Genomic DNA, 27,996 nt, shown 5'->3' with positions numbered 1-27,996 from the left:
CTTGAGCTGGTAGTACTTTTCTGTGCGCAGGGCCAGGATGCGCTCGATTGAATACATGTCATCTGGTAGCTCAGTCTCTGCCAATTCCATGCCAAAGGATTGTAACATTTGTGCAATTTCCTTCACAGTTAGTGCAAAACTCTCTATTGCCTGGTAGGAAATGATAATCACCATCAGCTTAGGGTTCAGGATATTGGTACTGCTCATTGAAAGTATGTGAAGAGCCAAGGCTGAGATCTGCAGGGCAACCCAGCAGCTTGCTCTGAGAGAGGTGGGTGGGATGTCCACTGCACGTGGAGCTGATGTGTGCTGCAGTGCATTAGCTAGTGGACACCAACACATGGCCGGGTGGCTTTTAGTGCAACTTGAATCCACAACAGGGACTTAAATAAGCGTAATATAGGGCAAAGACACTTCTGTTTTCTGCTGCTTATTCTTGTGCACTCTGAGATATTTTTTTCCTACCATATATTGGAGGTCCATAGCAGAAGCTGCCATAGGATCCATCTCACATATTCCTGTAATTCCTTTTTTATCTCCCTTTTAATCTGGTTAACCTACACTGGGAACCACCTCCAGGCAGTAGGGCCCTGGAGATCTTTTTGGCCTCTTGGTGATGGATATTTCCAGCTTTACAGGGCCATCTAGCATCATGGCTACCTCACTCACAGCTTCATTAAGAGGACAAGGGAGGGAGTTAAGTAGTGTGCTGGAGACAAACTGGAAACAGTGGGCTGGAAATGAGTACGTACAGTCCTGAAGATGACCCACTCGCTGTGGCAGTACTCCAAGGTACCTCCAAACTCTGGGGTTAATTGCTGTTCATCAATGTACGTCAGCAGGTCACTAACTGAGCTCAGCATAACAACCTGCAAACAAGGCAACATCATTAGGGGCTGATCATCTCTTCTAACCAAGGCATACACAAACCAAGCCTACAAATCTTTTATGTATCTAAAAGTTTGGTTTGTCCATAGAATGGCTTTTTTTCTTGTGCTTATGGCTTAACATGAATTTTATTTGATGTATTTGACCATTAGGGTAAGCTAACCCTGATCCCTCAAGTGCTTTCTTCCTTAAATGAAAAGCACAGTGAGATGCTGTAGTACCTGACTGCAGAACAGAGCTGAAAGCAGAAGCAACACAGGTTTTTGCAAGGGATGACGACTAATCTGGAAAAATTATAACAATTCTAATGCATCTTGAAGCGTTGGCCCATTTCATATAAATACATACTCATGAGTTTTTTCATGTCTTGATCTGCCCTCTGATAAGCATGAATTTTCAAAACTGTGCAAATGACAATAATTTTAGAGCAAAAATTCACAGCTTGTGAAAATCATATTATTTCCCAAAGGAAAACATTACTTTGTTTTGTGGATTTGTAATTGTGTCAACCTTAGATTTCACAAATGCACTTTTGTTCTCTTAAATATTCTTATTATGTCCTCTAATAATGGTGGGTTTAGAAGTCCTGGAAACTCTGCCTTGAGAATGTAAAATTATATCAGTTGTTACCGTAGAGATAAATATCAACATGATGTTGGTATGGAGTTTACGCTGAGATGAAAGCAGCAATTATGGGTGGTATTTCACAGCGAAAACTTCGCTAGACATGTCTTCTGACTTTTCAGACATTAAACAATTCCTGAGCATGGTTTTATCCTCCACAGAGACAAGCAGCCTACACAGGGGCATGAAAACAGGAGGAGAACCCCACTACCCACTACCGTGGCCATGCCCTTTGGGGAACAAACTGTGCACAAGGGAGTTGAAAAATGCTACAGGAGAGGTTTTGTGGAGAGAAATTTGGCGGAAATAGGGCATTTCTGGCAGAGATACTCCATCTACTCTTCACACTGCTGCCTGTAGTCAGTCCCCAACCCGACGTGGATGGGCAGCCTCCAATCACATACAGGCACAACATCTCTGCACGCTCCTACCGGTAACTTGAGTAGAAAATCCTCCTGACTGAACCGAAATCCAATGTCAGTGAAGGTGCGCTGGAAAAACCCTGTGGGACGAAGAACCATCACTAAGTGCAGGTTCCCTGGGAAAGATGCCTGCAAGAAAAAAAAAGACGGCATTCAACCTGGGGACACGGCAGGCCCAACAACAGCTTTTAAATGCCTGGAAAGAGATTTTGCATTTTTTTCTGATTGCCCCTTACAGCTTTTTCCTACTTCCAAAACAGCAGGGAGAAACTCTAAGTGATACAGTGATACAAGATGTAACTGCAGGAGGACTGCGCAGTCCCACTGCCCTTCGGAGCAGGCAGAAGTTCAACCACACGCCTTGGAAGGCCACTTATTATAAACTTTAATACTTTATATCGTGTTCAGCATTATAACTTAGAAGAGTGAAATTACAACTTAACAGGGAACAGAGGGCTGGAACGTCAAGGGGAATGACAGACAGATTGGGGAAGCAAAATTTAGTGCCAAACTCATTAATCATCCTATAACTGCAACAAGCATACATTTCTTGTCCCTGGTAATTACCAGGCAACATTTAATTTGTGGTAAGAATTTGGAATATCCTGTCTATGCTGCTGGAGCCTTTTTCAAGCATATGGTTGGCAGGTGCGTTTTTAAATAGATCTGTGAAAAGGGTGCTTGAGAATGAAAAAGAATTTTTAAGGAAGTAGAAGTCATATCATTAAATTATGGATAAGCCTGTGATGCAAAGAATTGAGTTAATTAAGACGTATGATTTTCCTGCCAGGCCAGGTTACATTTCTCCATATACTCCTCCTTATATTATCCTCCTCCATTATCACCCAAGAAAAATGACGGTATCTACACCAAGGGTGAGAGCAATGAACATGTTTAGGTATTACGCATTGCAGGACATTTAATCTATGCCTTCAAAACAAAGATTGCTCCCATAGACACGCATTAGTATTGTTCAAGAAAGCCATGATTTACAGCTGAGACCTGACATTCATGAACTACATTGTAAATATTTTGCTATGTTTTCTCATGTAGGGAAGGTCAGGTTGTGGCTTCCATTGCCCACAGCTCCTCTTAGAAATGGACAGCGACTTTTAGGATCAAATAAGCCACATAAATTCAATATATTGATCTGTCGTTATTTTAAGGAGGAGCAGAAAAAGAATAAATTAATGTGAATGAAATGCCAAATTCATACCCTTTCGAAGTCAACAAGAATGGTGCCAGGGACAAAGATCTGGCATTACAAACAAGAGCAAACCATCAAATACTGGAGGAGTTTGTGCTGGCTCCGGGACCTGGGCTCTGAACCTCTGTCACACAGCACCTGGTTAGCACACAACATCTCCGAAACGGCTGCCAGCCCCAGACACGCAGCGATGGCTACAGCCACACGAGACCCAGGGGGCCAACTTCCAACCCTACCAAACCTGCGGGTGGGCCAAAGGTCTAAACCTGGCCACAGAATCACCAGACCTTCGCAGCTCTGAGACAGAGACTGCAGGCGGTCCAGGTGCAGCTTCTGGCTTCAGTCCCTGATTAACTGGCTCTACAAGGATGATCAGCTCTCCTGCAAGACAACCACAGGCAGGCCCTCCCACAGCCCACCTAGCAGATGCGGCTCTGAAGAGAAGCCCACCTTGGACACACAGCTCAGGATTTTTAACTTGAGCTTCCCATATCACTAGAAAGAAAATCATCCACAGGCTAGTGAGTATCTCTCAGGAGTTGGACTGGTTCCTTACTTTAAGACTGAGAAGAATCTCTGCCTGGGATGCAGAAAACCTTCAGTGATGAGAGCGCCACCAGAACTGGCACAGGTTGGTAGATATTTGAATGAACTGAAAAATTACGACACTAATGTTTCACTGGAAAGTCTCTGGCAAGTTCAACACTCAGCCTCCAACAAGTCCCAGAAAAGCTGGCTGCCTCTCCCACCTCACTGCACTGGCTCTCTTTTGGACCAGGTAAACACTGCTATTGCTTCTTCCAGGCTTGTTGGCTGACCTGGCTAGTACTTCACATTCTTCATGCTCCAGCACACCCCAAGACACTAGGACATCCCAGGAACTGATCTGTCAGCCTGCATTCACAGCAATGTGCCCATCCATGCAGAACTGTGAGTCCATCATGTGTCTTTCCCTCACGCCCACCCTCACGTCCCTGTTTGACTCATTTTACATTCTGCTCATTTCCCAGTGGGCACTTCTCTGCAGACAGGACAACAGTAACATACCCCAAGAAGGTTTTGAAGATATCACCAAGGAGTGACCATGAGCTGCAAACCTCCAAGGATAGGATGCTTTTGCTCCAAGACAAGCCCTGTACCCCTGGTGTTAATGGCTCAAACTGACTTGAAAAAATGCCCTGTGAGGTCAGTAGTCTTAAAATGCATTAAAGGAGCTCAGAGGATGCAATTTTAGATCCTTCTGCATGGTCACGAGTCCATGAATCCAACGGTAAAGTCTCACAGCACTTCGGGAAATTCACCATTTCCAGCTCAGAAACACAACAGCGTATTCATGCCTCTGAACTTTAGGTTCCTACCTTGACCCTCTCCTGAAAAATGCATCAGCAATATCTTTGAGAAGAACAACCAGCTAAAGATACATCCTCCCATGGTCTTATTTCATTATCCTCCTCCACCCCCTGCCCTCTTTAGCCCTGTTTGGCACTGTGAGCAGCGATGAGTCTTCTTTGCCCTCCTTCAAGTCCTTTTTGTCATGCACCTTTCATGCACAGAGCAGACTTCCTGGAGTAAGCACCTGGGTCTCCAAACCATATCACCCCATGGGAACCTGAAGATTTTGAAGGTCTTCTACAGGTCCTTGGGCAGGAAACCCATGGCTCCAGGAAAACGGACCAGTGATCGGGAGACAAACAGAATTCCCAGTCGAAACTACACTGCAATAGTGAAAAGGTGTGGAACACCTCTCTGATAGCAAAAGTGCCTTTGGTTTCATGAATGCAGGATGCTGACATGCTCCACACAATGTACAAGAGGAGACCTGGCAGCCATATCCTTCTGCCACGTCTGCCATTGGAGCAAATTCTTCTTTGACACAACTTTATGCCCCATACACACATAACTGTATCCCTTTCACTCTTTGATGTGCTTTATCTCAGAGGTAGCTGGGTTTCCAGGACAGATGATTTGATTTTCATTCAATTTAGAAAGCATTTGGGGATTTTTTCAGCTGATCTTATACGTATAAGATCAAGGTCAGCACTTATAAGTAGTTATAAAAGAAGCAATACAGCTTTGCAAATGATACCTAATGAATTTCAAGCATGGAAAAAATGAACAATCCAAAAAATAAGCTTGCCTAAATACGGTCACCAATCAAACCAAATCCTGTGCCCTTTTAGAGACTTAAGAGAAACGATGAAATATTTAGAAAAATATATATAGTCATATCTATCTATCTATCTATCTATATACAAAGATAGACCAATAATTCCTCAGAGGTAACATTCCTGAAGAAAGTGTATTTTTTTTAATCTCCGCTAAAATTCTAGTTCTTCTAAGGACTGAAGTGTAGAGAAGTTACCTGTAAACTGAATGCTAATGATACTGAAGGTACTGCTGGCGAAAAAAAAAAACCTTCACCATAATATATTCAACAAAGGAAAGACAAAAAGAGTCCTTAATCTTGCCTTATGTTTTATCTTATTATTTATAACACTGCAAAGAATCTTGTGCATTTGACAAACTTGGGTTTATGTAATGAAACACCGAGAAGAACCTGCCCTCTAAAGCCTTTGCCCTCTAAAGCCTTTGCCCTCTGCTACTCCTCTGCAGCATATCAGGAAAGACAAAAAACTAACTGTTGTAATTCCACTAAATCAGGCATTTGGCAACATTTCAATACTATTAACTATCTCACTGACCAAAGACCATGTTCAGAACATTCCTTCCCTTCTGAGGACACAGATGTGTAGATCTTAAGGCCTCAGTTCAGCAAGTTGTTTAAATAGACATTCAACTATAACCACGTAGATAGCTGAGATAGAATCGATATAGGCAAACTGGGGTAATAAAGCACAAAGAAGGGCACGCAATGAAAGCATCAGTTATTACCTCCTCACTGACTATCTCAACCTGATGCATTTAATGTGGTTTTTCCTAATTTTGAGAATTCAGTTTTCAAAGGATATTCTTCCCTGCAGCTCACTGGGACATTCACGAGGTTGGAAATCAATAAATGTAAAGAAAAAGCCATCTCTGCCAGTAAGTTTCTTTCTGAGGAATGGAGCTAGAGGCGAGCGGTCCTTACACAGATGCTGAAGGGAATGACTTTCTGCTGCCCCTTCAAGGAAAAGTCACACCACACGACGCCAGGTACCGCTAATTCGAGCTGTAACATCCCCCGGAGCCAAAATGAAGCTCCATAGCGCGATTTCAGCCGCCTGCATCTTTAACCCCCAAAGATGCTGCGAGCATCGCTGCCGCCGCACAGATTCTACCTAGGGCCGGAGGCTTTCTCTTACTGGGAGAGCAATAAATAAAGCCTCTCCCCCCGCCCGGTTTGGGCGAAGAAGCCGCTGAAGCGGCAGCAGCACCGCCGCAGGACCGCGCTGCCCAAACGCCGCACCGAGGATGCTCCCCACGAACCGCCCCCGCGCCGCCCGCTCGCAGCCGCTCCGGCCGCCCCTCCGGCTCCCTCCATCCCCCCAAACCCTGTAGGAAGAGGCCTCTCTCCCCCACCCCCCTACCCCCCCGTCCTTGGCCGCTGCAGCACGGCGGGCCCGCAGCCTTACCGCACTCCTGCCGGCCCTCCGCCCGCCCCGCCGCGGGCTCGCCTCCGCCATCGCCCCGATGCCCCGGGGATGGGCGCTCCCGGCAGGGCGAGCCGCGGGGCGAGAGGGGCGAGCGGGGCGAGCAGCCCTGCCGGCTCCCGGCTGGCAACCCAGCTCTGCTGCCGAGCGCCGGGTGCGTTTTTAAGGTGGAATGCCCGAAATCATCCTGCAGACGGGGGCCAGCTCCTTTCCCTTGGATTCGGCTCCCAGCATAGGGCTTCTGCCCTTCCCTTCTTCCCCCTGAAATCCTCTCAAAGGGACGTTCGGAAGCTGTTTAGGATTTTGGGGACGGAAAGTAAGGAAAGATGCTCTAAAACCTGAGGCTCTAAAGATAAAACCTGAACCTCTAAAACCTGAGGCTTGACCCCACAGCCACAGCTCCCCAAGGAAGCAGCACCTGGGCTGCACAGGCAATTAAAAACCTACACAAAGAGTTAAAGAAAAATCTATACAGTCTGATACCAATATTTTTTTTGGACCCGATGCACAACCACAGAGCTGCAATTGCATATACATATGCTGAAAAAATAGGACACTGTGCATTTCAAATTCAGCTTATTTGCACATCTTTATTCCAAATTCTACAAAGATTCCAAAAGTATACAAACAACTATAAAAAAAATTATTTTATTGCACTGTGGGTTGTGATTTATGATTGGAAATAAATAAATAAATATTTAATATTTTGTATTAGCTGCACAAAGATAAGCATAGTCAAACACCCCCTGGGCACAAAGACAGCCCTTTAGGGCCAGACCCTGTTTTTAAGGCAAGACTCCCAAGTCTTAAGATTTAGCGGACACAGGTTTTCTGCTCTTCAGTTCCTCTTTGCAAACAGCACCTCCACATAATCTACATGGACAGCCCCGCTGCTACTGGCAAAGCCACTTCTCTCCATGGGCACACGGTGCACACAGGTAAACAAACAGGGTGTTTGCTCAAAGGTCACAAAATACCTAAATTTTCTTATTAAACACAGAACGAACGGCCCTCCCATAAAAGCTACAAATTAGGACAGGATTTTTTCACATCTGAAACTTCCAAACTATGCAAAGCAACTGCAGCATCCTTAAAGGATGCTCTTAGTACTAGCACTCCCTCAAATGCTGGCAGAAGAACTGAATTTTGATGATCACTTTAAATAACTATGTTTTACATGCTCCTGCTTCTCTAATGGTATGGTAACCACACTTGGAAATTCAATTTATAACATTCAGGAAAGTCAGAACCCAAAATATCGGCAGTGGTATCTCACGCACTTTGCAGAAAGGTAACCTCCTCTTCCTCCTGCTGGATGCCATCAAAGCCAGAGATTTTTAATACCAAGTTCAGCTGCACCAGTATTAACTGCTTAAAACATCAAGAGATCTAACTTTATCAGATCTAAGCAGAATCAGGTAAGAGTTTTCTTTCTCAGTATACGCCATTTACTTCATTCTCTATCAGATGGAACAATGCCTTTAACTGTTCGATGACTATAAGAAGAAACAAAGGCAATAATAATACACTTAGAATATTTTCACTGACTTACCCACATGGCACAGGAAAGCATTTATCAATTAGCTCCTACCTATCCATATATCTATAAATATGACTTTTCTATACCTGCATGCACTACTGTAATACCATGTTCTGATTTCATAAGACACAATGCATTGCTGAGTTGCAACAAGCTTACTTTTGAGATATGTTCAGAATCTGATGTCTAGTGCACAAATGTGTAATAGACATTTAAAATACATGAATGAATACAGACGCATTTAAAATAGACTTTTCCACCCATGCCCACATGCAAATGTTTGCGAAGCCTGTTTTAAGAACCAAACACTTAGTCACTGACACTAGGTAAAATATATTCTCACTAATGACCACTGCCTAGAAAAACAAATTTTCCACCCATCAAAAGCAGAGAACATTGCATAAAACACATCTGAACCACTATGAAAAAGTACAAAAGCAAGCAAATTAATTAGCTAATACAGATACAGCTCATTTATGCATTCAAATGGGGCACAGAGCTGTGACTGCATTAATTATAGGGCCATAAAACAAAATACTACCCAGAGAGAGAGCACAAGCATCATTGCTCCTAGTTCCCAGTGTTTTCTGAAAGTGATACATAATGGCATAATGACTTAGCACACTAAAAGAAATTAATATTAAAAAAGGACTTACTGCTATTTTTTGGAGAGTCATTTTGACCGATGTCCACGTATCCAATCTTCTATCCAGGATTAGGATAAATTTGGTGTCAGATTCATGTTGACTACAAGATAGATAAGAAAATTCCAAGTAATTAGATAACATTTTGAGGAAATATGACTTCATTCCTCCAAAAAAAACCCCAGACTCAAGAACACAGAATGCAAACCATATTATGACATTTCCAGAACTGCTGATATTCCATTTGAAAACATTTCACTGAGCAGACTCCAGCAAGAAATTTGGGAAGCCCATCTTACAGTTAGCCCACGGTCATGCATCACCTTTGAAACGGGCATTAGGATTGGAAGTTGCCCTTGAAACCTGCACTGGGCTTGAGAAGGACTTTGCAGAGGTCAAAGGCAGCTGTTGAGCAGCTCAGAGGTGGCCAACGGCCTCCACCAGCTTCTGCCCCAAGATGCACATCCCCGTCCTCCCTGCTCAGCTCTTCGTTCTAGAAAGCTTGTTACCCGCTTGCCTGGGTTGATGCAACCAAGTGATGACTCCCATCTTGTTTTGGCCCAGGGCAACAGAGGTGACACCAACCCACTAACAGAAGGGAGATGCCAGCCTGGATGGGGGAGAAGGGAGCTGGAGCTGAAATAGGCTGTTGTGGCTTCCCCAGCAGTTCCTGAGGCCCCGCTGGTGCAGCAGTTATTGCTAGAGGGCAATTTCCAGCACGCTCTGGATCACTTTGTAAGCACAGGCTTCCTGACATCCCTTTTGACGCCCAAATCCTTTAAATTGCTTTGAAATCCCCAGTCTTTCCAAGCCAGGCAGCAGTACCAGAGATTCCCAGTCTGGCGGGTGATCTAAGATGCAGGTGAGATCTGGTCTGTAATTCAAATATTGCCTTTCCAGGCTAGCTGGGTACAACTCAGCCAGGTTCAGCCCATGACAATACACACTCCAGGGCAGTCTGAATTACAAACCGGAATCACATTCGAACACAGATAAGGGTATGCCAGCTTGTAACCATGTGAGTGTATTTACAGGATACTTAGGTAATTTTTACAATATTTTTTTTGCGGATGCTGAAACAGGATAGCCACGTCCCACACCACCCTCTGCGGGCATCTCAGTGCTGCAGAGAGGCTCCCAGTACACGTGCTGGCTCCCGAGGGCTGGGTTAGATTGTCTGCCCTGGGCATGGCCCCATACGGGCTGCCCAATGCAAGCACTGTCCTCCGTATCTCTTGTATTTGGCAAGCAAAAACACACGGTGGATTACTCCGAAGTATCACATGGCAGCCAACACTTGGCAGCTTCACTACAGGAAAAAAAAGATGCTTGAAGCCAGTGCAGGAGCCTTCATTCAATTCACATCTTGATGCTCTTGTCTGTGATAGCCACACCTTTGACAAATACATTTAAAAGGAATTAGCAGCTGTGCTGAGCGGAAAAAGAAAGAGAATTCCCTTTGGCTGATAATAACAACTGACTGAAGACACGTAGAGATACCCAGCTCCCAAGCTGTTCTACAAATACATCTTATGGATCTCTAACATCACACCCGCAGTGCAAAAGTTTCATGTGAACTTATACATTACCACTGAGGTGCAGCAGAAAAGAGCAGAGAAAATGAATATTTTACACATGGGTCACACACAAAACTTCTGCATGTAACAAAGTCCGAGATTACACATCGTGAGATGGATGAGGCACGACTCTTCAGAATAAACCTTCTTTAGCTAAAATAGTTTTGGCAACATGACACAATAACGCAGGTTTCTGTCAGCCCTGTTCACACTCATGAGTTAAATGATGGGTGGGAGGTGGGCAAGAGGATCCTTGTGTTGGAGGTAAAAATAAAACCCTCTGGTTTTACAGCACAGCCTCAAACTTTAAAAGGTAGGTCTCTGTCCCATGGGAAACAATTCCCCAACTCCCAACAGGCTGCAACCAAAACCAAAAAAACCCCAACAGTTTACACACCACTACTATCATCATAATAAAAGCTGAAGAAAACCCCCAGAATCCAAATAATTTAGAAAAGGCAGTCAGACTGTAGTGAACTGTCAGTTAATAAAAGTATGCCAAAGTATGCTGTTTACTCAGTACAAGGTTATATTCAGAAAGGAGCCTCTCAGCATATTAATTTACTTTTATCAGTTCCCCTACAGACACAAAGAAGAAAGTTCCCAGCTGTCCAAAAGCCTTGAAACCTATTATTGAATTTTTTTAATGTATTCTCGGGTGAGTGGAGCAAGTCTGTGACTATTTGCAACCCAGGCCTTGCAGGTCTATCAGATTTCCAGTCCTGCAATGTACCTTTTAGAATGACAATAAAAATAAATCAATGCTTTCTCACTGAGGCTGTAAGGGGAGAGATCATTTGCATCCAGCAGCAAAAAGATGGAGATGGATAACCAGATCAAGGATTATTTCTCTCCGGGTGCTTCTTGTCACATTTTCTTACCCCTGATTTTGTACGTGTTGCAGGATGCACCAGACTAAAAATAAAGACTTGGGATGTTTTGCAAGGAGGACTTGAAATCAGATCCCAGAGTCTGCAGCTGTGAGATTTATCACAGGAGTGAGAGACTCCCTGTGGCTGCTGGGATCAGAGCACGCTATCAGGACCTGCTGCCTAATTTTTAAATTCAGAGGTATTTATAGCCAACAGCACCCTTTACGTATGTCGTTATTCTGTATTAACAGCCACAGCTCTAAATCACTTTGTACTTTACTTTCCAGTCTAAGTGAAACACAGCAGAGATTGTCTAACTACCAAAAAGCTGGATAGTCAAACAAGATGGAATGGAACGGAATGGACTTTTTCAGCTAGAAGGGACCTACAACAATCATCTAGTCTTACTGCCTGACCAACTCAGGGCTGACCAAAAGTTAAAGCATGTTGTTAAGGGAATTTGTCCACATGACTCAAACACTGGCAGGCTTGGGGCATCGATCACCTCTCCAGCCTGTTCCAGCGTTTGACCACCCTCTCAGTAAAGAAATCCTTCCTCATGTCCAGTCTAAACTTCTCGTGGTGCAGCTCTGAACCATTCCCCCATGTCCCATTACTGGATATCAGGTAGAAGAGATCAGCATCTCCTTCTCCACTTCACCTCCTCAGATAGCTGGGAAGAGCAGTGAGGTTGCCCCCAGCCTCCTTTTCTCCAATCTAGACAAGCCCAAAGTCCTCAGCCTTTCCTCATAGGGCATTCCTTCCAGCCCTTTCACCAGCTTTGTTGCCCTCCTCCAGATGCAAACACCTTCACAACTGTCTCAAATTGTGGGGCCCAGAACTGCACACAGCGCTCAAGGTCAGGCTGCACCATCATTGTATACAGCAGGAATTTAGTTTTCAAAGACAGCACTATTTTTCTTTTACTTTCCTTTAACTGTAATTACGACAGTTTATTGTAATAACAAACTTACTGTAACAATTGGGTTTTTTTCCCCTTCAAGCTTCTACTGAAATTCTGACTTACCTTGGAAGAAAAAAATTCTTTTAGGTTACACAAAAGATCAGCATTTGTTGCAAAGTCTACGCTGTATCAGTCCAACCCTGGATAAAATGCTGCTTTATCGCTCTTAAGGTCTCCTTTCTGCAGATACTGGGATGTTGCACTTAGCTGTGCCTCTCCTTCAAGCATTCCACTGCACAGTGCTGTTCAACACCGCCTGAAGGCAGGCAGGCAGCCCCTCAGCAGGCAGCCCACCACGTGCATTTTGAGTTGGATGTGCGGGGTGTGAAAAGTGGGGACCTGAGACTTGGTTTCTGTGCAGCTCTTCCATACAAGCACTTCCTGCGGCTGCATGCCTGCAGCACGGTTCTCAGGAATCCTAAAGTACAATTAACTTGGCTAAAAGACTCCTCTTCCTCCTGGCTTTGTTACTAAAGCCCTCACCTTGCAGAGCGAAGGATATTTTACAGCATCCATCTCCTTTACCTAACAATTATTTCCAGGAGACAAACGCTTCATGGAATTCAGCTTGCCAAAACACTACAAACCTGACACCCCATGAGGTTTTCTCCAACCAGTATCAGCAGGACATACGCAGACCTTGCTGTGGATTGCACAGGAAAGGCACCACATGTGTTGTGTGGTTTTGATATGTCCACGATATGCCTGTATTCATCCATAGATGTGGTAGAGAGGTATGGGTGCATCCACAGCTAATTCTGACATACAGGTCAAATATTAACCTCTTTTAGGGGCTTTCTGGCCTGAAGTCTGAGCTTTGATCCTACGATGCGATGCTGCCGAGGAACACATATCCAAGGTACAAGAGCTAACAGACATCTTCCATCCTCACCTGCGTGATGCTTTTCCTTGCTCCCCTACAGCCTTAACAACCCCACAGGGTTAAAAAGCACATTTTTAAGACAGTCAGGTATTGAGGCAGGCTGTTAAGGTGGTAAGAGAGGCAGAGAAGCATGATTAAAGTAGTTTTATAAATAACATGCTGAACATGTTTGAATCACCAGCAAGCTCGTCGCTTTCATTAGTTTCTCAATTGAATTTGGCCTATTACAAGGACAGCAAGACGGCTCACCATGCTAATGCCAGGGTGTTTACAGCCATATGAAATAAGAAGCCCTGGAGAAACTGGGCAGAGCTGGAAAGTGCAATTGCACAGACATGGGTTGCCTACACAGCATAAAGGAGAAAATCCTCTGGCCGGCACACACCATGCCGTGCTCCAGTCCAGAGTGGGGCAGTGCTCTGTGGGCCAGCAGCCCACGAAACTTCTGAGTCCATCCAAAAAGAGGACAGAGGAACCAGGAGTCTTTTTTTTTCCCTAAAGAGGTGGCTAAACACGCTATTTCTTCCAAGGCAGCTGCTGATGAAAAGCTCCCATCCAGCTGCTGTCAAACCTGCTCTCCCTGCAGGAAGAAATTTGCCAAAACAGGCATTATTCAAGGAAATTAAGCATTCCAGGTTAGTGAGTCACCAGGCTCAGCGGCAAGAAATCGGGGGGCCATTAATCTAAGTATACAGCCCTGCATGTGGCATAGGCAGACTGTCAGCCGCTTAACCCTGAGACACACAGGCGGGTAATGGGAGTTGCGCCACACTGCTGAGCAATCGCCTCTAATGGGGACCCCAAACGGTTTGTTCCTGTAATTAGTCTCTTCCTCCAGTTACATTTCTCTTTCCATGGTAATGACTGGCTATCTGTACGTGTCAAAATATTACTCTGCAGTGGCATGGCAAATTAAAGCGATGACACATGTCAAAGCGTAAGGAAAGGTTGCTGTTAATTAGAAACTTAATGAACTAAATTTATGATACATGTAGGCTGACAAGTCATAGGGATGATGTCCACTTTTTACTCTGCAGTTACTGGCACGCTAAACATCACACCTGGACACCGTAAGGGCTTGCTTTGTTCATCTTCTCCTTCTTACCTGCTCTGAGAGCTGAAGATGCCCCTAACCCCGACGCGTAGCATTATCCTGAAGATCCCTTGCCTGACCCAGGCAGGACCAACACCTTTGCCCATCAAAGGCAGGAGCTACAAGGGAGCGACATACCTCGGGACTGATGTTAGGTATGTTAAGACTTTAGATACGATCTCCTCAGGCACCTCATTGAAGCGAGCGTTGTCAGGGAGGGTGATAATCCAAGCCTTGTCTTTCCCTCGGCCACCTGGAATAAAGACAAGGATGCATCCCTGTGCATGCTTTCAAGGAGGGCCAGCAGCAAAGCCCAGGGCCACCAGTCAAGTCAGAAAACACGCTGCCACCATTACAGAGGTTTTTCGACATCACCAGAAGAGCAAAACTGGGCCAAATCCTGCCAATGATTTCAAGCACGAGACACATGCACAGGCGGTACAAACAAACTTATTAGGTACGAGATATTTCCTTTTTTTTTTAATGAGCACACTTTACACAGGACACCAAAAGAATTCAGAAACACAAGGACAAAACAGCACGCTGGTCTGGAACCAATAGAAATAAATTTCAAAGCAAAATGCTTGTTAATGCATTGATTGTTTGCAGGTAGAGAGATTTAATAGTATGGCTTGAGACAGAAACCTAATATGCTCCTTCAAACTGTATCGATGTTTTATTAACAACATTTCTAGTGGCACTGGAGACCACTCGATGGACAATATCCCGTGTGGAGTATCATTTTGCCAAATAGCACAGAAGTTCATCTGGAGTATTTAATTACTGCACAGGGAGAGAGACCTGGAGAAGTTCACCATACTCACCAGAAAGGAAAGCAAACTCTTTCATCAAATCATCACTGATGTCCTTTGCACAGATGGGCGTTGCGGTTTCTGGAAAAAAAAGCAAAAGGACCAGTCAAAAAGGAGGCAAAAATCCAAAGTGAAGACGTTTAACAAGGTGTTAACTCAAAGGTGGGACTTGAACCAAATGCAGCTTTCCTAAATTATAGATGAAATTCTGTAACAAAAGATATACAATTCTCCTAGAAATCAACGTTTCTAATGGCTCTAGCAGGGAAAACACTGTAAGTCAGCAGCAAATACATCCCACAAAATGCACTAATGGAGAATGGCCTAGGAGGTTGAGTGCTATCCCCTCAACACACTATATTCAATGCTAATTGTTATATTTTGGAGTTACTAATTTTACTCTCCTACTTCACAAACTCCCCCTGTGCCTCCCAGCCACGGCAAGGTAATGGGCCAAGGTTTCTGCTGGCAACAGCAGCGTCCAAGGCTGCCGCATTGGAAAGAAGATTGGGTTTTCAGACTGTTCTAGTCTTTAATTTTGAGCAAATAAGCTTCTGAAACTATGTTTTGATCTGGCACAGGGCCACAGGCACTGGAAAGGCTGTTGTTCTTATGTTCAGTTATTAGATTTCTTGTGAATTAAATAATGGGAGAGGCTGTTTTAATACCACATTTCGCACACTGACCATCTCAGTGGTAATGAAGCACACTGGAACAATATACATAATTTTACCTTTCACTGGGAGAAGGAAACAAAAACCAGACTCAATAAACACAAGAGGAGCTTATAGCTGGCAGACATTTTTCTGGATTATCTATAAATGGAATGATAGCTAAAAATTAAACATCCTTGTTCCTTCAAATAAATGTTTTAAAGCACATCTATACAGATTATAGCCCTTGTGCTTTCTGATAATCAAATTTTAAGCACTGATTATTTTACAGACCTGGTCCTAGGGAGTAATCTTTCGGCTGTTTTAAATCACACAGGCTGCATACTTCAGCACACTTCAGCATAATCAATATTTATTCTATTTCACTCTTTTTTTCAAAAGCTTTCTGGTCACTTCTACTTTATCTAAGGATTTTTCAAGCCTTTAATCAGCGGTTTGAGCTGCAGCACAGCAGCCCGGAGGTGTGCGAGGTGGGGGATACTCTGCCTCCTGCAGCCCTTGCAGACCACTGGCTGCTCTCTACTCTTCAAAGCTTTTTTCACCTCTTGTAGATAAAACTGTTATTTTTGTTTGTTAAGGATCAAGCCTAAGTCCCTCTGGCATCTACAGAAACATTCCTGATTTTAACAGGCCTCAGAGTTGGTCTTGGTAAGAAAGAAGTTCGTTCTGCAAAGATTGTTTGAATATTTCTCTCTCATTCAACTGCTTCACCCAACTTGAGGACAAGTAGTGGCAACAGATTTCTTCTCTATTAGTCGATTTTTTTTTCCCAGATCAGTAGTTCCATACTGATTAAAAATAAAAAAATCACATTTAACAACTTAATGAGCTCCAACACAGGAAGCAGATGATATTGAACACACAGATCACTGAAAATACAAGACAAAAGCCCACGGCCATGCACACATATTTGCCCCAGAATGGCAAGGGGTGGCTCAGCAGCTTGTCTGCATTTGTAGTTGGGGTGAAGGCTGCCCCCAGAGTCAGCTCACCCTGCCTACCCCTGGCTTTCTCCAGAGATGCAGCCACCAGCAAGATGGGAAAAGTTTTGCCCTGCGCTATAACGGCCACACGTGACTCAAGTGCTCAACAGTAGAAGCAAACTCAGCTACAGCTTTACAGTCAATGCAGCTTTTGTTTCTGGTTCTGCAGTGACATGGGAGGGACATGCTGGTTTATCATAGCTGTCCTGGAGGCAGGCTGAGGAAAGGGGATTAACCTTTGCATGGTAAAAAAAAAAATCACTTAATTCACAAGTTTCACAAGACATTTTCTCGCTGAGAACAACGTTAGAATCTGCAGCCTTAGACTAAGCTGTAAACACCTACGGTTGGGGGGAAAGTTGCAGTTTTACACAGATATTTTCAAACTTTGCTTTCCAGAAAAAGAAATATCATCTAAAAATGCACGCTTTAACCCCAGAGCGTGGTGCTTTTGGTAAGGTCAGGGCACAACAACAGACTGATTGTGGTCCCATGAGAGCCACTCCTTGGCTAATTCATTGCTCACTCTGCACGGGCCATCAAACCCCCTGGGCAAATGTTGGGGAAAACTGAGCATTGAACTTGCAAGTGAGTTGCCGTGCCTGTGGCACTGCAGTTGGACACTACCATAAATCCTGCACAGAAGAATGGCCTCTGTCCTCAAATACTAACCTCTGGAAAAAGAGTGGTGAAAGGCAGTGAGGCACCAAAGATATCCGCCTCTCAAACAAGGCTTCAGTTGATGTTCATTAGCAAACTGAGCAATTCTTATTTCAAGGACACTCTTGGGACAGTACCAAAATGACCCCAGGATACTGCCCAACACTGGCTAGGAAGAGTATAGCCAGCCTGCATCTCACTTGGCCCAAGGCAAAGGAAATCAAGGTTTCATGCAAGTCCATTTGTTTCCCCTAAAAAGAGGCTTTGTGATCATCAGCTCTTATCAAATAAAGCCTGTGCTGTTACAAAATCAAGCCTGAACCCCTTGCGCTACAGCGTCCCACAGCTCTTTACAACTACACTGCTATCACCACACAGTTGGTCTGACCTCACGTCTTAAGAGTCTTACCGAATACAAGCAGCACTGGGATAATAAATTGTCATAACAGCGTAGTGACATTTTTTTATATAGGCTCTGAGCTGGGTATTTATAAAATGCCGCAGCAATTATTACATTCAGAGACTCCTCTACAGAGGAGATTGTTGCCATGACACAGAGTTTCAAAGGATGCGTGAAGCCAAGCGGGGAAAAGACAAAAGGGAAATACAGAGCTCTCTACCCCATCGAGAAAAATTAACGTGGCTTGGCAGAGAACCCCGCTAAACCTGTCCCGTGCCCATCATTTGGCTACACATTTTGCTGAGTCCTCCTCTCAAGGCTTTTGCACAGACTGCAGTTGTAAGAATGATGCTTATTGTTAGAGATCTTCTCTTTTGAGGTGATTCAAGCACAGTGGGACTTTCATGTATGGTGGAGGTCTGCGGTGACATTCAGAGAGCAGACAGCTACCATCCGAGTGCAAATTCCTCTCCTAAAGCTCAATTAAACTCTGAAATGCTTTGCTTTTTGGTAACTATTATTTTGTTTCATTTCCCAAACTTTGCAGGCCTACAGCATCGGCAGACAGCAGCTGCATAAGGCATCTGCCAAGCTGAGGAAATAGCACCATACACTTCCCAACACTGACCAAATATTGTTTGCAGCTACAAAATCCACTTGGAGATGGCTTTGTTATGAATGAAGAATAGCAGCTTTTCATGCGAGGGTTGCCGCCGTAGTCTAGGAAACAAAACTGAAGTAAATCAAGTGAAAAGGGTAAAGGATCACACTCAGCTTCTCCATGACCTGCTTGTCCAATTGTACATCTATACCCGATGAAGCACCATTTATTTGGTGCCAAAGGAGGCTGCAAATCAGCACATTTGTAACCTATTTCCACTTCCCTCGGTGACTTTCTGGGCTAACTGGGGTCATTAGCCAGTGTCTGCCTCAGGTTGTCTCACTGCACGAAGGCCCATCTGCCTCCAGAAGTTCCTTTGAGGCTAACAATGCCCATAACACAGACCTACACAAACCAACAGTGTTTGCAGGAAGATCTGGTGACCAGGGAGTTTCAATGAGCAGGATTTCTCCTGGCTGCCACAGACGCCCTTATCAGAGGCCAGTGTTGGTGTGAGCTTCCCAGAACAGCCCATGGAGCACAAGTTAGGCTGGCTGTGAGGATTAAGCCATTCCTGTCTCATCTGCTTTGTGCAGGAGTGGCTACAGAAATCCCTTAGAGCAGAGTGCCCCAACCATGAACCCACTGTGATGCAGAGAGCAGCCCTTTCAGCTTCTCTAGCTGAAGTTGCTCTGCTTTGCAAAATTAAATATTCATTGGGGCAAAGAATAGAAACACAGCCCTGTATCTCAGGAGAAAGATCAACTCACCAGACTGCAATTTCCCCCCCAAAGCCTTCTTGCTATATACCATTTTGTAGCCATAAAGAAGCACTGAAAAGCAATGACCCTGCAGCCCATCGCTCAGGGCACTCAGTTTGGATATGGGGAACACTTTCACTTGGAATTTAATTATCTACAAAAGCCAAAGAGCCCCTCCAGGAAGAATGATAGAAATCCACCCTAAAGCAGCAGTTGGGGCCCTAGCTTGCTGCAGGAAAGCCAAGTCTCTATTGCCCTGGTGCACATCCTAACCAGTGAGATGCTGAGCCTCACCCTGCTTTCTCACTGAGCAATTTCTAAAGACTTTGGATTCAATCCAGTACACAACAAGAAACATTGCCATTCTCCCTATCAGCACACCATGTCCAGATAGCTGCGCAGAGGGAGTTATTAGACAAAAAAAAAAGAATACTATTTTGTACTATTTGCAAATTGCCCTACTGTGAGCAGTACACTTACACGAGGTCTACACAAAGCCTGTCCAACAGCATGGTTCCAGGTGACAAAATACCTGTCCCTGGCTGTGAGGAGGGAGCGAAGTAGGAGCACAGAGGCACGCAGGGATCCGCTGCTACTGCCTGCACAGTGCATCAACCAGTAGCCTCCCAGGGCTCATACCGCACCTGTGTGGTCTCCAAGCCGTGGCTTCCCCAACAAGCTTATACCTGGAGTAGGATCTGAATTTTCACATCACCAGATTCACCCTTCCACCCCTCTGTCCTGCCCCATACCTGTCCAGGAAAGGAATATGATGCTGCATGCACACAGAGCTGGTGTTTATACAGTGTTTGAGGGAATTGGAGCCAGGTGGGGCTGGCAGCTGGCCAGGTGGCACAATGCTGATGGAGATACCATGCTGAACAGCACGTTCATCAGAGGACACATAGCAGAGAATAGGACATTGTGCTTCTCAACAAGGCCGACTGTACTCACCAAAAGCTTATTTACAGGACCTGGTCTGAGCAGAGAACTGACAGCCAAGGTCCTGAGGCTGCTTCCTGGCTTGAGAATTCCTTGAGAATAACCTTTTTGGCAGCTGGGATCAAATTGTGTCTCCCACATCTTCAGTTCCTCATTTGCAAATAGGAACTGGCACAAAGAGCCAACAGGATATGATGTTGGCAAAGGGCCATGAGCACGTCTGATGACAGGAGCAGAAAAGACCCCAGGAGCCCCCATCCATCAGGCTGATGTAGGTGTCCACATCTGTATGGGTTGTGTGAGAGTTGGGATTAAAGGGCAGGTGTTTAAACCCTGCTGAACTAATTGTTGGATGGAGCTGGACTAACCTGAACAGCTGGGTAGGAAAAGGTCTCCACAACCCACAGGACCGCTTTCTGGATGCGCTGGAGAACTGAAGGTCTCAGGATCAGATATGAAATCCACCAGCCAGGACTCAACAGCTTCCTTCCTGGGGATCTGAGGCCAAGGGATCACTTTTCTCTACAAGTGAGCTCACAGCAAGCTGGCTTACAGGGGTTTGCAGGTCCCATATCAGGGACTTCTAAAAATTCATAGGACAGAAAAGCAGAGGCATCTGCTAATAAGACACATTTCTACTCAGTTCTACCAAAGTCATCCAGAGCTGCAGAGCCCATAGGGGTTAAAACAGCCTTATACTGCAATTATACCTCTCTACCAGAGGTAAGAGCCTGGTTTAGCCCCGTCGGGACCTTTTCCCCATGTGATGAATACCCTGCAGTAAAGCATCAAACAAATTTCCTTCTCTCCACACCCCAGAAGCTCAACTGCTAAAGAAACTTAAGAGACTTGATTGTGCAAAGAGCAAAAACCGCCAAAGCCCTCTTCTACCTTTGCAAGTGATCTCAGGTAGGTTGCAGAAGCTATATATGTAATCGTTAGTCATTTCTATCTGCAGCTGTGGGCTGCACACACCCTCGTATGCATCCAAACCACATTCAGCTGCTCATGCACCCTGCCCTGACACTCTTGCTGCTGGGGTACCTGTTGCAAAAATAAGGCCCTGTTGCTGTCAGGGAAGCAGGCAGAGCAAATTCACCTTTAGCTATCTCAGCTAAGAACAATTTTTGCTGTTGCACTAAAACCTGGCACATTCAACAGTTTGTAATTCCAGGTGGTGCAGCCACTCCTTGTGCCAAGCAAGCGACACAAAGGACTCATTAAAATATTTATGGCAGAAAGCTTCAATAACCTCGTCTCCTGCAAGTCCCTTTGTCCCCCGCTGCCCGCGGGGACAGCTCGCACCTTGCTGTGGCCGTGGGGCTGCACGGGAGCATCTGCATCCCCTCAAGCCCTGGGCTCAGCCTGCAGGCACCTGCTTTGTAACTACAGCAAGTCCAAACCAGGTTTTCATTTGGAGGGAAAGATTAGCAATGAGATTAGGTTTATAAATGCCTTTTTTTTGGAAGATGAGAGCTCCACGAGCTCTCTACTGAATCAGCTGAGTAGCAAAACACCTCATTCAGAGCCAGATGTGACAGATGCTCAGCAGCAGCCACCACATGACCGTTTCAAAAGAACTCGTCCCCTGCAAAGCCATGCCCTGTGCAGGACTGCCTCCCCGATACAGCCGCCATCCTTCACAGCCACGTGGGCACAAACACAGACCCCTCTCACCAAATGGATGCAGTATCTGCCCACATGTGAGCATGTCCCAGCAAAAATCATTATTTAAACTTTACCAGGAGCATCATCGCATGTCACAAATGGGAAACGAGGCGGTCACACCAGGCACGAACACATCAAAAAGACCCAGGTCTTCAAAAAGGCCATGGAAAGCCCCAGGACGGTTAGTACATCCATAGGCATGACAAGTTAATCACCACGCCAGGTTCAATGACTGCTTAAATTATCCCTTGTCAGACTGGGGAGGATATTTTAAGGGAAGGCTCACTCTGCAAGCTCTTTCTTTTACTTCTTCCCAAGCACCCACTCCAGCACAGTGTAGGAGGCAGGATACAGCACCAGATGGTCCTCTCTTCTGACCTAGTGGCTGTGCTTCTCTGCTGAGGCCTCCTAGGGCTTATCTGCAGTTGATGCTTCAGTGCAGGCACACGTTCCCATCACCCAAACCTGGGAGTACGACTGGCTAAGAAACCGTACAGCAAAAAAAAAGCATGAGGCTTCTGAAAAGTAGAATGACCTTTTCAAATGGGTTAGATTCACACACACTGAGGATAAGAGTAAAAACGCAAAAGAAAATGCCATGAAAGAAAAATAAAGATAAGAAATAGGGAGAAAATGTGAACTCAGTGCAGTCCAGACTTGTGGACCACCATCCAGGCAGCAGGCGTGTCCTCACGGGACCAGCTGAATCATCACCTTCCAAGAGGAGCTGACTGGGGCAGCCGAAGAGGGATCAGATGGCACCATGTCCAAGTGTGCACAGAGTGACCCTGGATTGAGACTCTCAGCCAAGCCTGCAAGCCCCAGGACAGGAGCCTCCCACTCCCAGGCATCCCTCCAGCAACCTGGCAGGGAAACACCAGCTGCAAATGAGCAGGAGCACCCAGGGCATCGCACAGCACAGCTGCAGTGGCTCACTGACACATAAAACCGGCAAAACCTCATTCCTGCTGACCACAGGCCATCGCTGCCAGAAGGACAGGGTGCAGCCAGCTAAGGATCCCACATTCATGGGAATGTCATCCTCTGATACAATCTTGGGAGCTGGAGGGAGCAGAAAGATCCTCAGGAGCCAGGGCTGAGCTGTACTACCAGCGAAGAGGATGCTCAGGGGAGGTTTAAAGGTCCAGGGAGTCCCTTGTGCTAAGGCCCATGGGGGTTTTTTAGGGGAAATCTTTTCTAATTTAAATTTAACAGCTGGCAAACTGTGGAAGCTTTGCTCAGAAAAGGTGAAGCAAAAGTAAATTCGAGGCTTACATGCTATCTCCAGTTACCGCTGTGGCTAAGCCGCTAATGCACAGGAACAAAACACCGGATGCTCTGTTGTTTTTACAACCAACCAGAAAAACTGCCTTCTCATATCACCCTAAACTAAGCAAAAATTGTGAAAGATAAACGCCAGCTCAACTATACATGAATTTACATCTATTGCAAAAAATGTAATAAAAGTTTCTCAACACCCACCCTCGTGGATTCAGTCACAGTGTGGGAGTTGAGAAAATCTAGTTTCTTGCATTTCTAATACTTAGGAGCTTTAATGTACTGTTAATGTTCTCCTACTCCCAATTTTTTACTTCTCCCTCACAACAGACTCAGGAAAGTGCCTACAGGTGTTTGCACACCAGCGCTGGGGCGCGTTGGCCAGCTGTGCAGGGGAAGGTGTGTTTAGCATCTGCCACCCCATCAACATCAACAGCCTCCAAAACAGAGCCCATTCAGCACAAAAGACTTCCAAAGCCAAATAAAAACATACACGCATCAATAAGTATCCCATCCTCATTCAATGCCATGCAAGCACTGCTTTTCCCAAGCCAAATTCCAACTTCGTGCACGAAGTAACTCCTGTAATAGCAGTAAATCCTTGGGTTTCATTACCTGCCTAGGAACCTGGAATTAAGTTCAGCGAAGTTATTGGAACAATTTAATAGCTTTCATAGCCCATAGAGCCAGGAAACTAAACCGTACAGTCAAGTTCCCATGATGGTATCACCTGGAAACTCTGCCGCAAAGTGAGGGAAATTAAAAAAACATTTTCCCAAACTGAAAATGGAAATGCTCAATTCTGGCACTCCTCTGTTGAGCAAAAGCACATCTCCAGATCCAGCAAATCGCTTTCCTGTGGCTGAAGAAGGTCAGCGGCATGGAAAGTGATGGGGAGGAGGATACCACTGGTGCCTGCTGTCTGTCTCACACCACCCAGCCCTTGGACAGACACCCATGGAGCAACAGATGCATAATTGCACCATGTAGGTGGCTCAGCCAGTGCGAGTTCCCAGGGAACAATTCTGCCCTGGGAGCTGCCAGCAGCCGGAGCTCCTGACTCAGCCCCGCTGTAAAACCAAGTCTGGCATGGCCGGGGAGGAAAAGGGATTCAGAAGACAGGGCAGCCCCACCCAGCCACTTCCACCACAGCTCCTTGCACTCTTCTTCCTCTGGCCCCAATTTTGCACTGACTCTCAATTTTGCTGCGTTAGGAAAGCTGTCAGATGGGATGATGGAGGCTTTGGCAGTGGAGCATGGGACCCGAGTTGTGCTCTTCACGTGTGCCATAACACACCACCGTAACAGTGACGTGTGTTAGTTGGCACAGAGCTGCCCGCTGGCAGGATGAGGCTGAGGGCGCTTGCTAGGTTTGTGGCTCTGGGATTCCCTTGCAAGTCCTGTGCGCCAAAACCAACTTCAACAAAAGGATCCTACCCACAAGCATGACCAAAGGCTTTATCCAAGCTCCAAGTCCCCCACCTCCAGGCACACGGGGGAAGCTCTGTACCTCCAAGCATCCTCCAGTTCAGTGACAAAGTCTGCGTTGGAAGTTTCTCTTTCCGCCACCATGTTTTACACTTCAATTGCTTCCCTCCCACACAGCCCTGCTGTCACTTCACTTTTGTCCTGGTAAATGAATGATAAACCATTAAATGGCAGTTGTAGCAAATGTGATGTAGGGAGAGGAAGCACATCCCACGTACTACTGACTGCTCCCAGACTACTACTCCTCTGTGGTCCATCTAAAGGGCTCTAGACCGATGGTGGCACAGAGATGTTAGAGGCTGCAGGTCCTGTGCTGCCACAGCTCTCTGGGGGAGCCAAAGCCATTTTAGAGACAAGAATGGCTGTAAAAGGCTTAGGATTTATATAGGCTTATATCACACTGTAAGGTAGATACAGGGGAAACATCATCTTCTCCTAGAAAAGACCAACAGGTTTCCAGTACTGATACAGGAAGGGAAATGGTTAAAACATCGTCCGAGATCAGGCTGAATGCTCAGAAATTAGCAATGAGGAAAAAAAAATCTTCTGATTTATTTTTAATCTCATGATCGGGAGAACCTTACCCAACTTTGTATCTTTTTCAATATCTCATTTTAAGAATCCATGCAGATGCCAAATCATGCATCCAGATCCTCCAGCTATAACCACACAAGTGTGCTTTTGTGGAGATATTTTGATTTTGTATGAGTATTACACAAGGGTCATTTGGCAAGAGCTGTTCAGAAGACAGGGCTCACGCTAAGGAGAAATCCACTGCATGCTTTCACCCAATTTCTATTACATCGTTTATAGAAAATGTTCACCATCTGCATCCCTGTCCCTGTGTCACCCAGCTCCTGCTGGAGCAGTGTGGGTGGTTCATCACCGACACCAGCGCAAGGAGGATCGGAGTTTTTTTTAATCACTTCCATTCTAGTAGCATCCTTTGCTAAATAACTGCGATCACTCCGCCTACATTTTCCTATCCCGTTTGCAGGGTGTGGGCAAGCAAACAGGTCAGCATGGGTCCAGCAGGCAGGACAGCCCACAGTGGAGTGGAAGATGCTGTCATGAACATCATCCCAAAAAAGCATGTACACAAGCACCTCCTGAAACACAGGTAAAGTCCTCACCTGTGACTTATCCCCTGATAAATTCCTCCCACACCCTAAACTGTGCTTTGCAAAGAGGTCAAGGAAACTGGAATTAGACTGCAAGCTTTTTTGGGGTCAGTGTGTCTTTTTTGTGCCTGGCACATCTCCAAGCACTCTGACAGCTGTGAACTAATAAGGACTGATGAGTGCCTTCACCCCCCGAGAGGGTATGCATCCTCTAGTGAGGACAGAGTCATCCAAGATGCCACCACCTTTCCTGGATTATGAAAGACCTCACTGCAAAAAAATCCGGTTCTCCCCACAAGAAAACAAAATACCAAAAAAGTCAAGGCTTGGCGCATCTTATGAGCAGATCATTGTCCATCAAAGGAAACACAGCTGAAGCACAAGAGCAGCTTACACCTGAGAGTAAGGGAGCAAATTGCATTTCCTTCTCATGTTAAGATATGCAACCATAAAACCACAGCAACATCATTGCAACTCTGTGCGTTCCCCAACACAGCCTGGGTTTAAGCAATGTTTAAAGACCCGGGAATGAGGGAGGGAAGAGAGGCTGTCTGTATTACAGAGACACACACTTTACACACATCCACTGCTTTTCTACTTCAGAAACCGGGAAAGGGCGCACTGTAGTCTTTAGGGCAAGATGCAACTTTTCAGGGACAACTTCTTTGGTTTTGGCCACGGGGAATCTGAGAAGAGGATGAGCGCCGGCAAACAGAAAACAATCTTTCTTCAGGCACATCTGAGCAATGCATTCCAGTAAGAAAAAGGACATGCCAGCAGCACAAAGTGAAACAGCCTTTCCTTAAAAACTGAAGCCATTCGACACTGACCATGCAATCCACCAAAATAAAGGAGTCCCCAGCAACCCTGGTGTGACAAACCCTCGGGAGGCTCCCAGGGCAGATGGACTCGAGTACCCGCAGATGCACCTGCCTCGCCTTTGCATCCTGAACTCGCATCCCTGGTTGGGCACCTGTGGGTGCTGGTGCTGGGGCTGCAGGCTCCCAAAACGGAGGGGGAATGGAGAGGGATGCCTGGGGAAAGCCTATCCCTATCCCTATCCCATTTCCCAGCCCCTTCCTCATCCCTGTCCCCTAACCCTATCCACGTCCCCATCCCTTTCCCTATCCCCATGCCTGTCCCCATCCCCATCCTGGTTCCCATCCCTATGCCCTTCCCCGTTCCCATTCCAGTCCTTCTCCCTATCCCTATCCCCATGCCCATCCCTTTCCTGGTCCTATCCCTATCCCCATCCCCATCTCCTTCCCCATCCTGGTCCCTATCCCTGTACCCTTCCTGGTCCCTATCACTATCCCTATCCCCATCCCCATCCCTTTCCCTTTCCCGGTCCCTATCCCTATCCCTATCCCCCATCCCCATCCCTCTCCCTATCCCTCTCCCTATCCCTATCCCTTTCCCGGTCCCTATCCCTATCCCTTTCCCGGTCCCTATCCCTATCCCCATTCCCATCCCTTTCCCGGTCCCCATCCCTATCCCTATCCCCCATCCCCATCGCTATCCCCCATCCCCATCCCCATCCCTTTCCCGGTCCCTGTCCCCGTCCCCATCTCCGTCCCCATCCCCATCCCATTCCATTCCCCATCCCGGTCCCCTTCCCGGTGCCCACCCCGGTTCCCGTCCCACCCGAGTCCCGGTGCGGTCCCTCACCGGCGGCGGCCGCCTCCAGGACGGCGGCGGCCCTCAGCAGGCAGTAGTACCGCTCCATCTCGGGGGCCGAGGTGCCCCCCGGCGGGGCCCCGGGGGCCCGGGCCATGCCCCGCTGCCCGCCGCCCGCCGCCCCGCGACCGCGCCGAGACGGGGCCGCCCCGCCCCCCCCGCGCCGCCTCCGCCCGCCCCGCCGCCTCCGCCGGCCCCTCAACGCCTCTGCTCCTCTTCTTCTCCCTCCTTTTCGTTCCCTCTTTTCTTTTTTCTCCCCCCTTTTTTCTTTTTTCTCCCCCTTTTTTCTTTTCTCTCCCCCCTTTCACCCCCTTTTTCTTTTTCTCCCTCTTATTTTCGTGTTCTACACCGTTCTCCCCTTTTTTCTTTTTTCACCTTCCTTTTCTCCCTTTTCTCTTCCTCTTTTTTCCTTTTTCTGCCTCTTTTCTCTTCCCCTTTTTTCCTTTATCCCCCTTTTTTTCTCACCCTTTTTACTCTTCTTTTTTACCTTTTCCCCTTCTTGTCCCTTTCCTTTATTTTCCTTTTCTCTCCTTTTTCTCCCCTTTCTCCTTTTTCTTCCCTTTCTCCTTTTTCTTCCCTTTCTCCTTTTCCCTCACCTTATTCTGTTTTTATTCCTCTTTTGTAGTT

At 46.1% G+C, this 27,996-nt stretch overlaps 1 protein-coding gene across 3 annotated transcripts in view; it reads right to left on the bottom strand.

The window, feature by feature from the left end:
* The window catches only part of MCF2 (MCF.2 cell line derived transforming sequence), a 57,113-nt gene extending 29,605 nt beyond the window's left edge, over nt 1–27,508 (bottom strand). The window contains exons 1-7 of one of the 3 annotated variants that reach the window (XM_054075797.1): nt 27,361–27,508; nt 15,129–15,197; nt 14,443–14,557; nt 8,928–9,018; nt 1,944–2,063; nt 753–869; nt 1–150 (exon numbers count right to left, since the gene is read on the bottom strand). In XM_054075797.1, coding sequence (XP_053931772.1) covers nt 1–150; nt 753–869; nt 1,944–2,063; nt 8,928–9,018; nt 14,443–14,557; nt 15,129–15,197; nt 27,361–27,466 — 768 coding nt within the window. In that variant the 5' untranslated portion in view covers nt 27,467–27,508. Of the gene's footprint in view, nt 151–752; nt 870–1,943; nt 2,064–6,713; nt 6,872–8,927; nt 9,019–14,442; nt 14,558–15,128; nt 15,198–20,505; nt 20,524–27,360 lie in introns of those variants that run through there. The other 2 variants (XM_054075799.1, XM_054075798.1) reach the window with 2 other exon arrangements.
* Nucleotides 27,509–27,996: the final 488 nt, after the last annotated feature.

Source organism: Cuculus canorus, chromosome 10, assembly GCF_017976375.1.
Source record: "Cuculus canorus isolate bCucCan1 chromosome 10, bCucCan1.pri, whole genome shotgun sequence".
Lineage (NCBI taxonomy): Eukaryota > Metazoa > Chordata > Aves > Cuculiformes > Cuculidae > Cuculus > Cuculus canorus.
The sequence above is the reverse complement of the archived record's forward strand: the minus strand, read 5'-3'. Positions and strand labels throughout refer to the sequence as shown.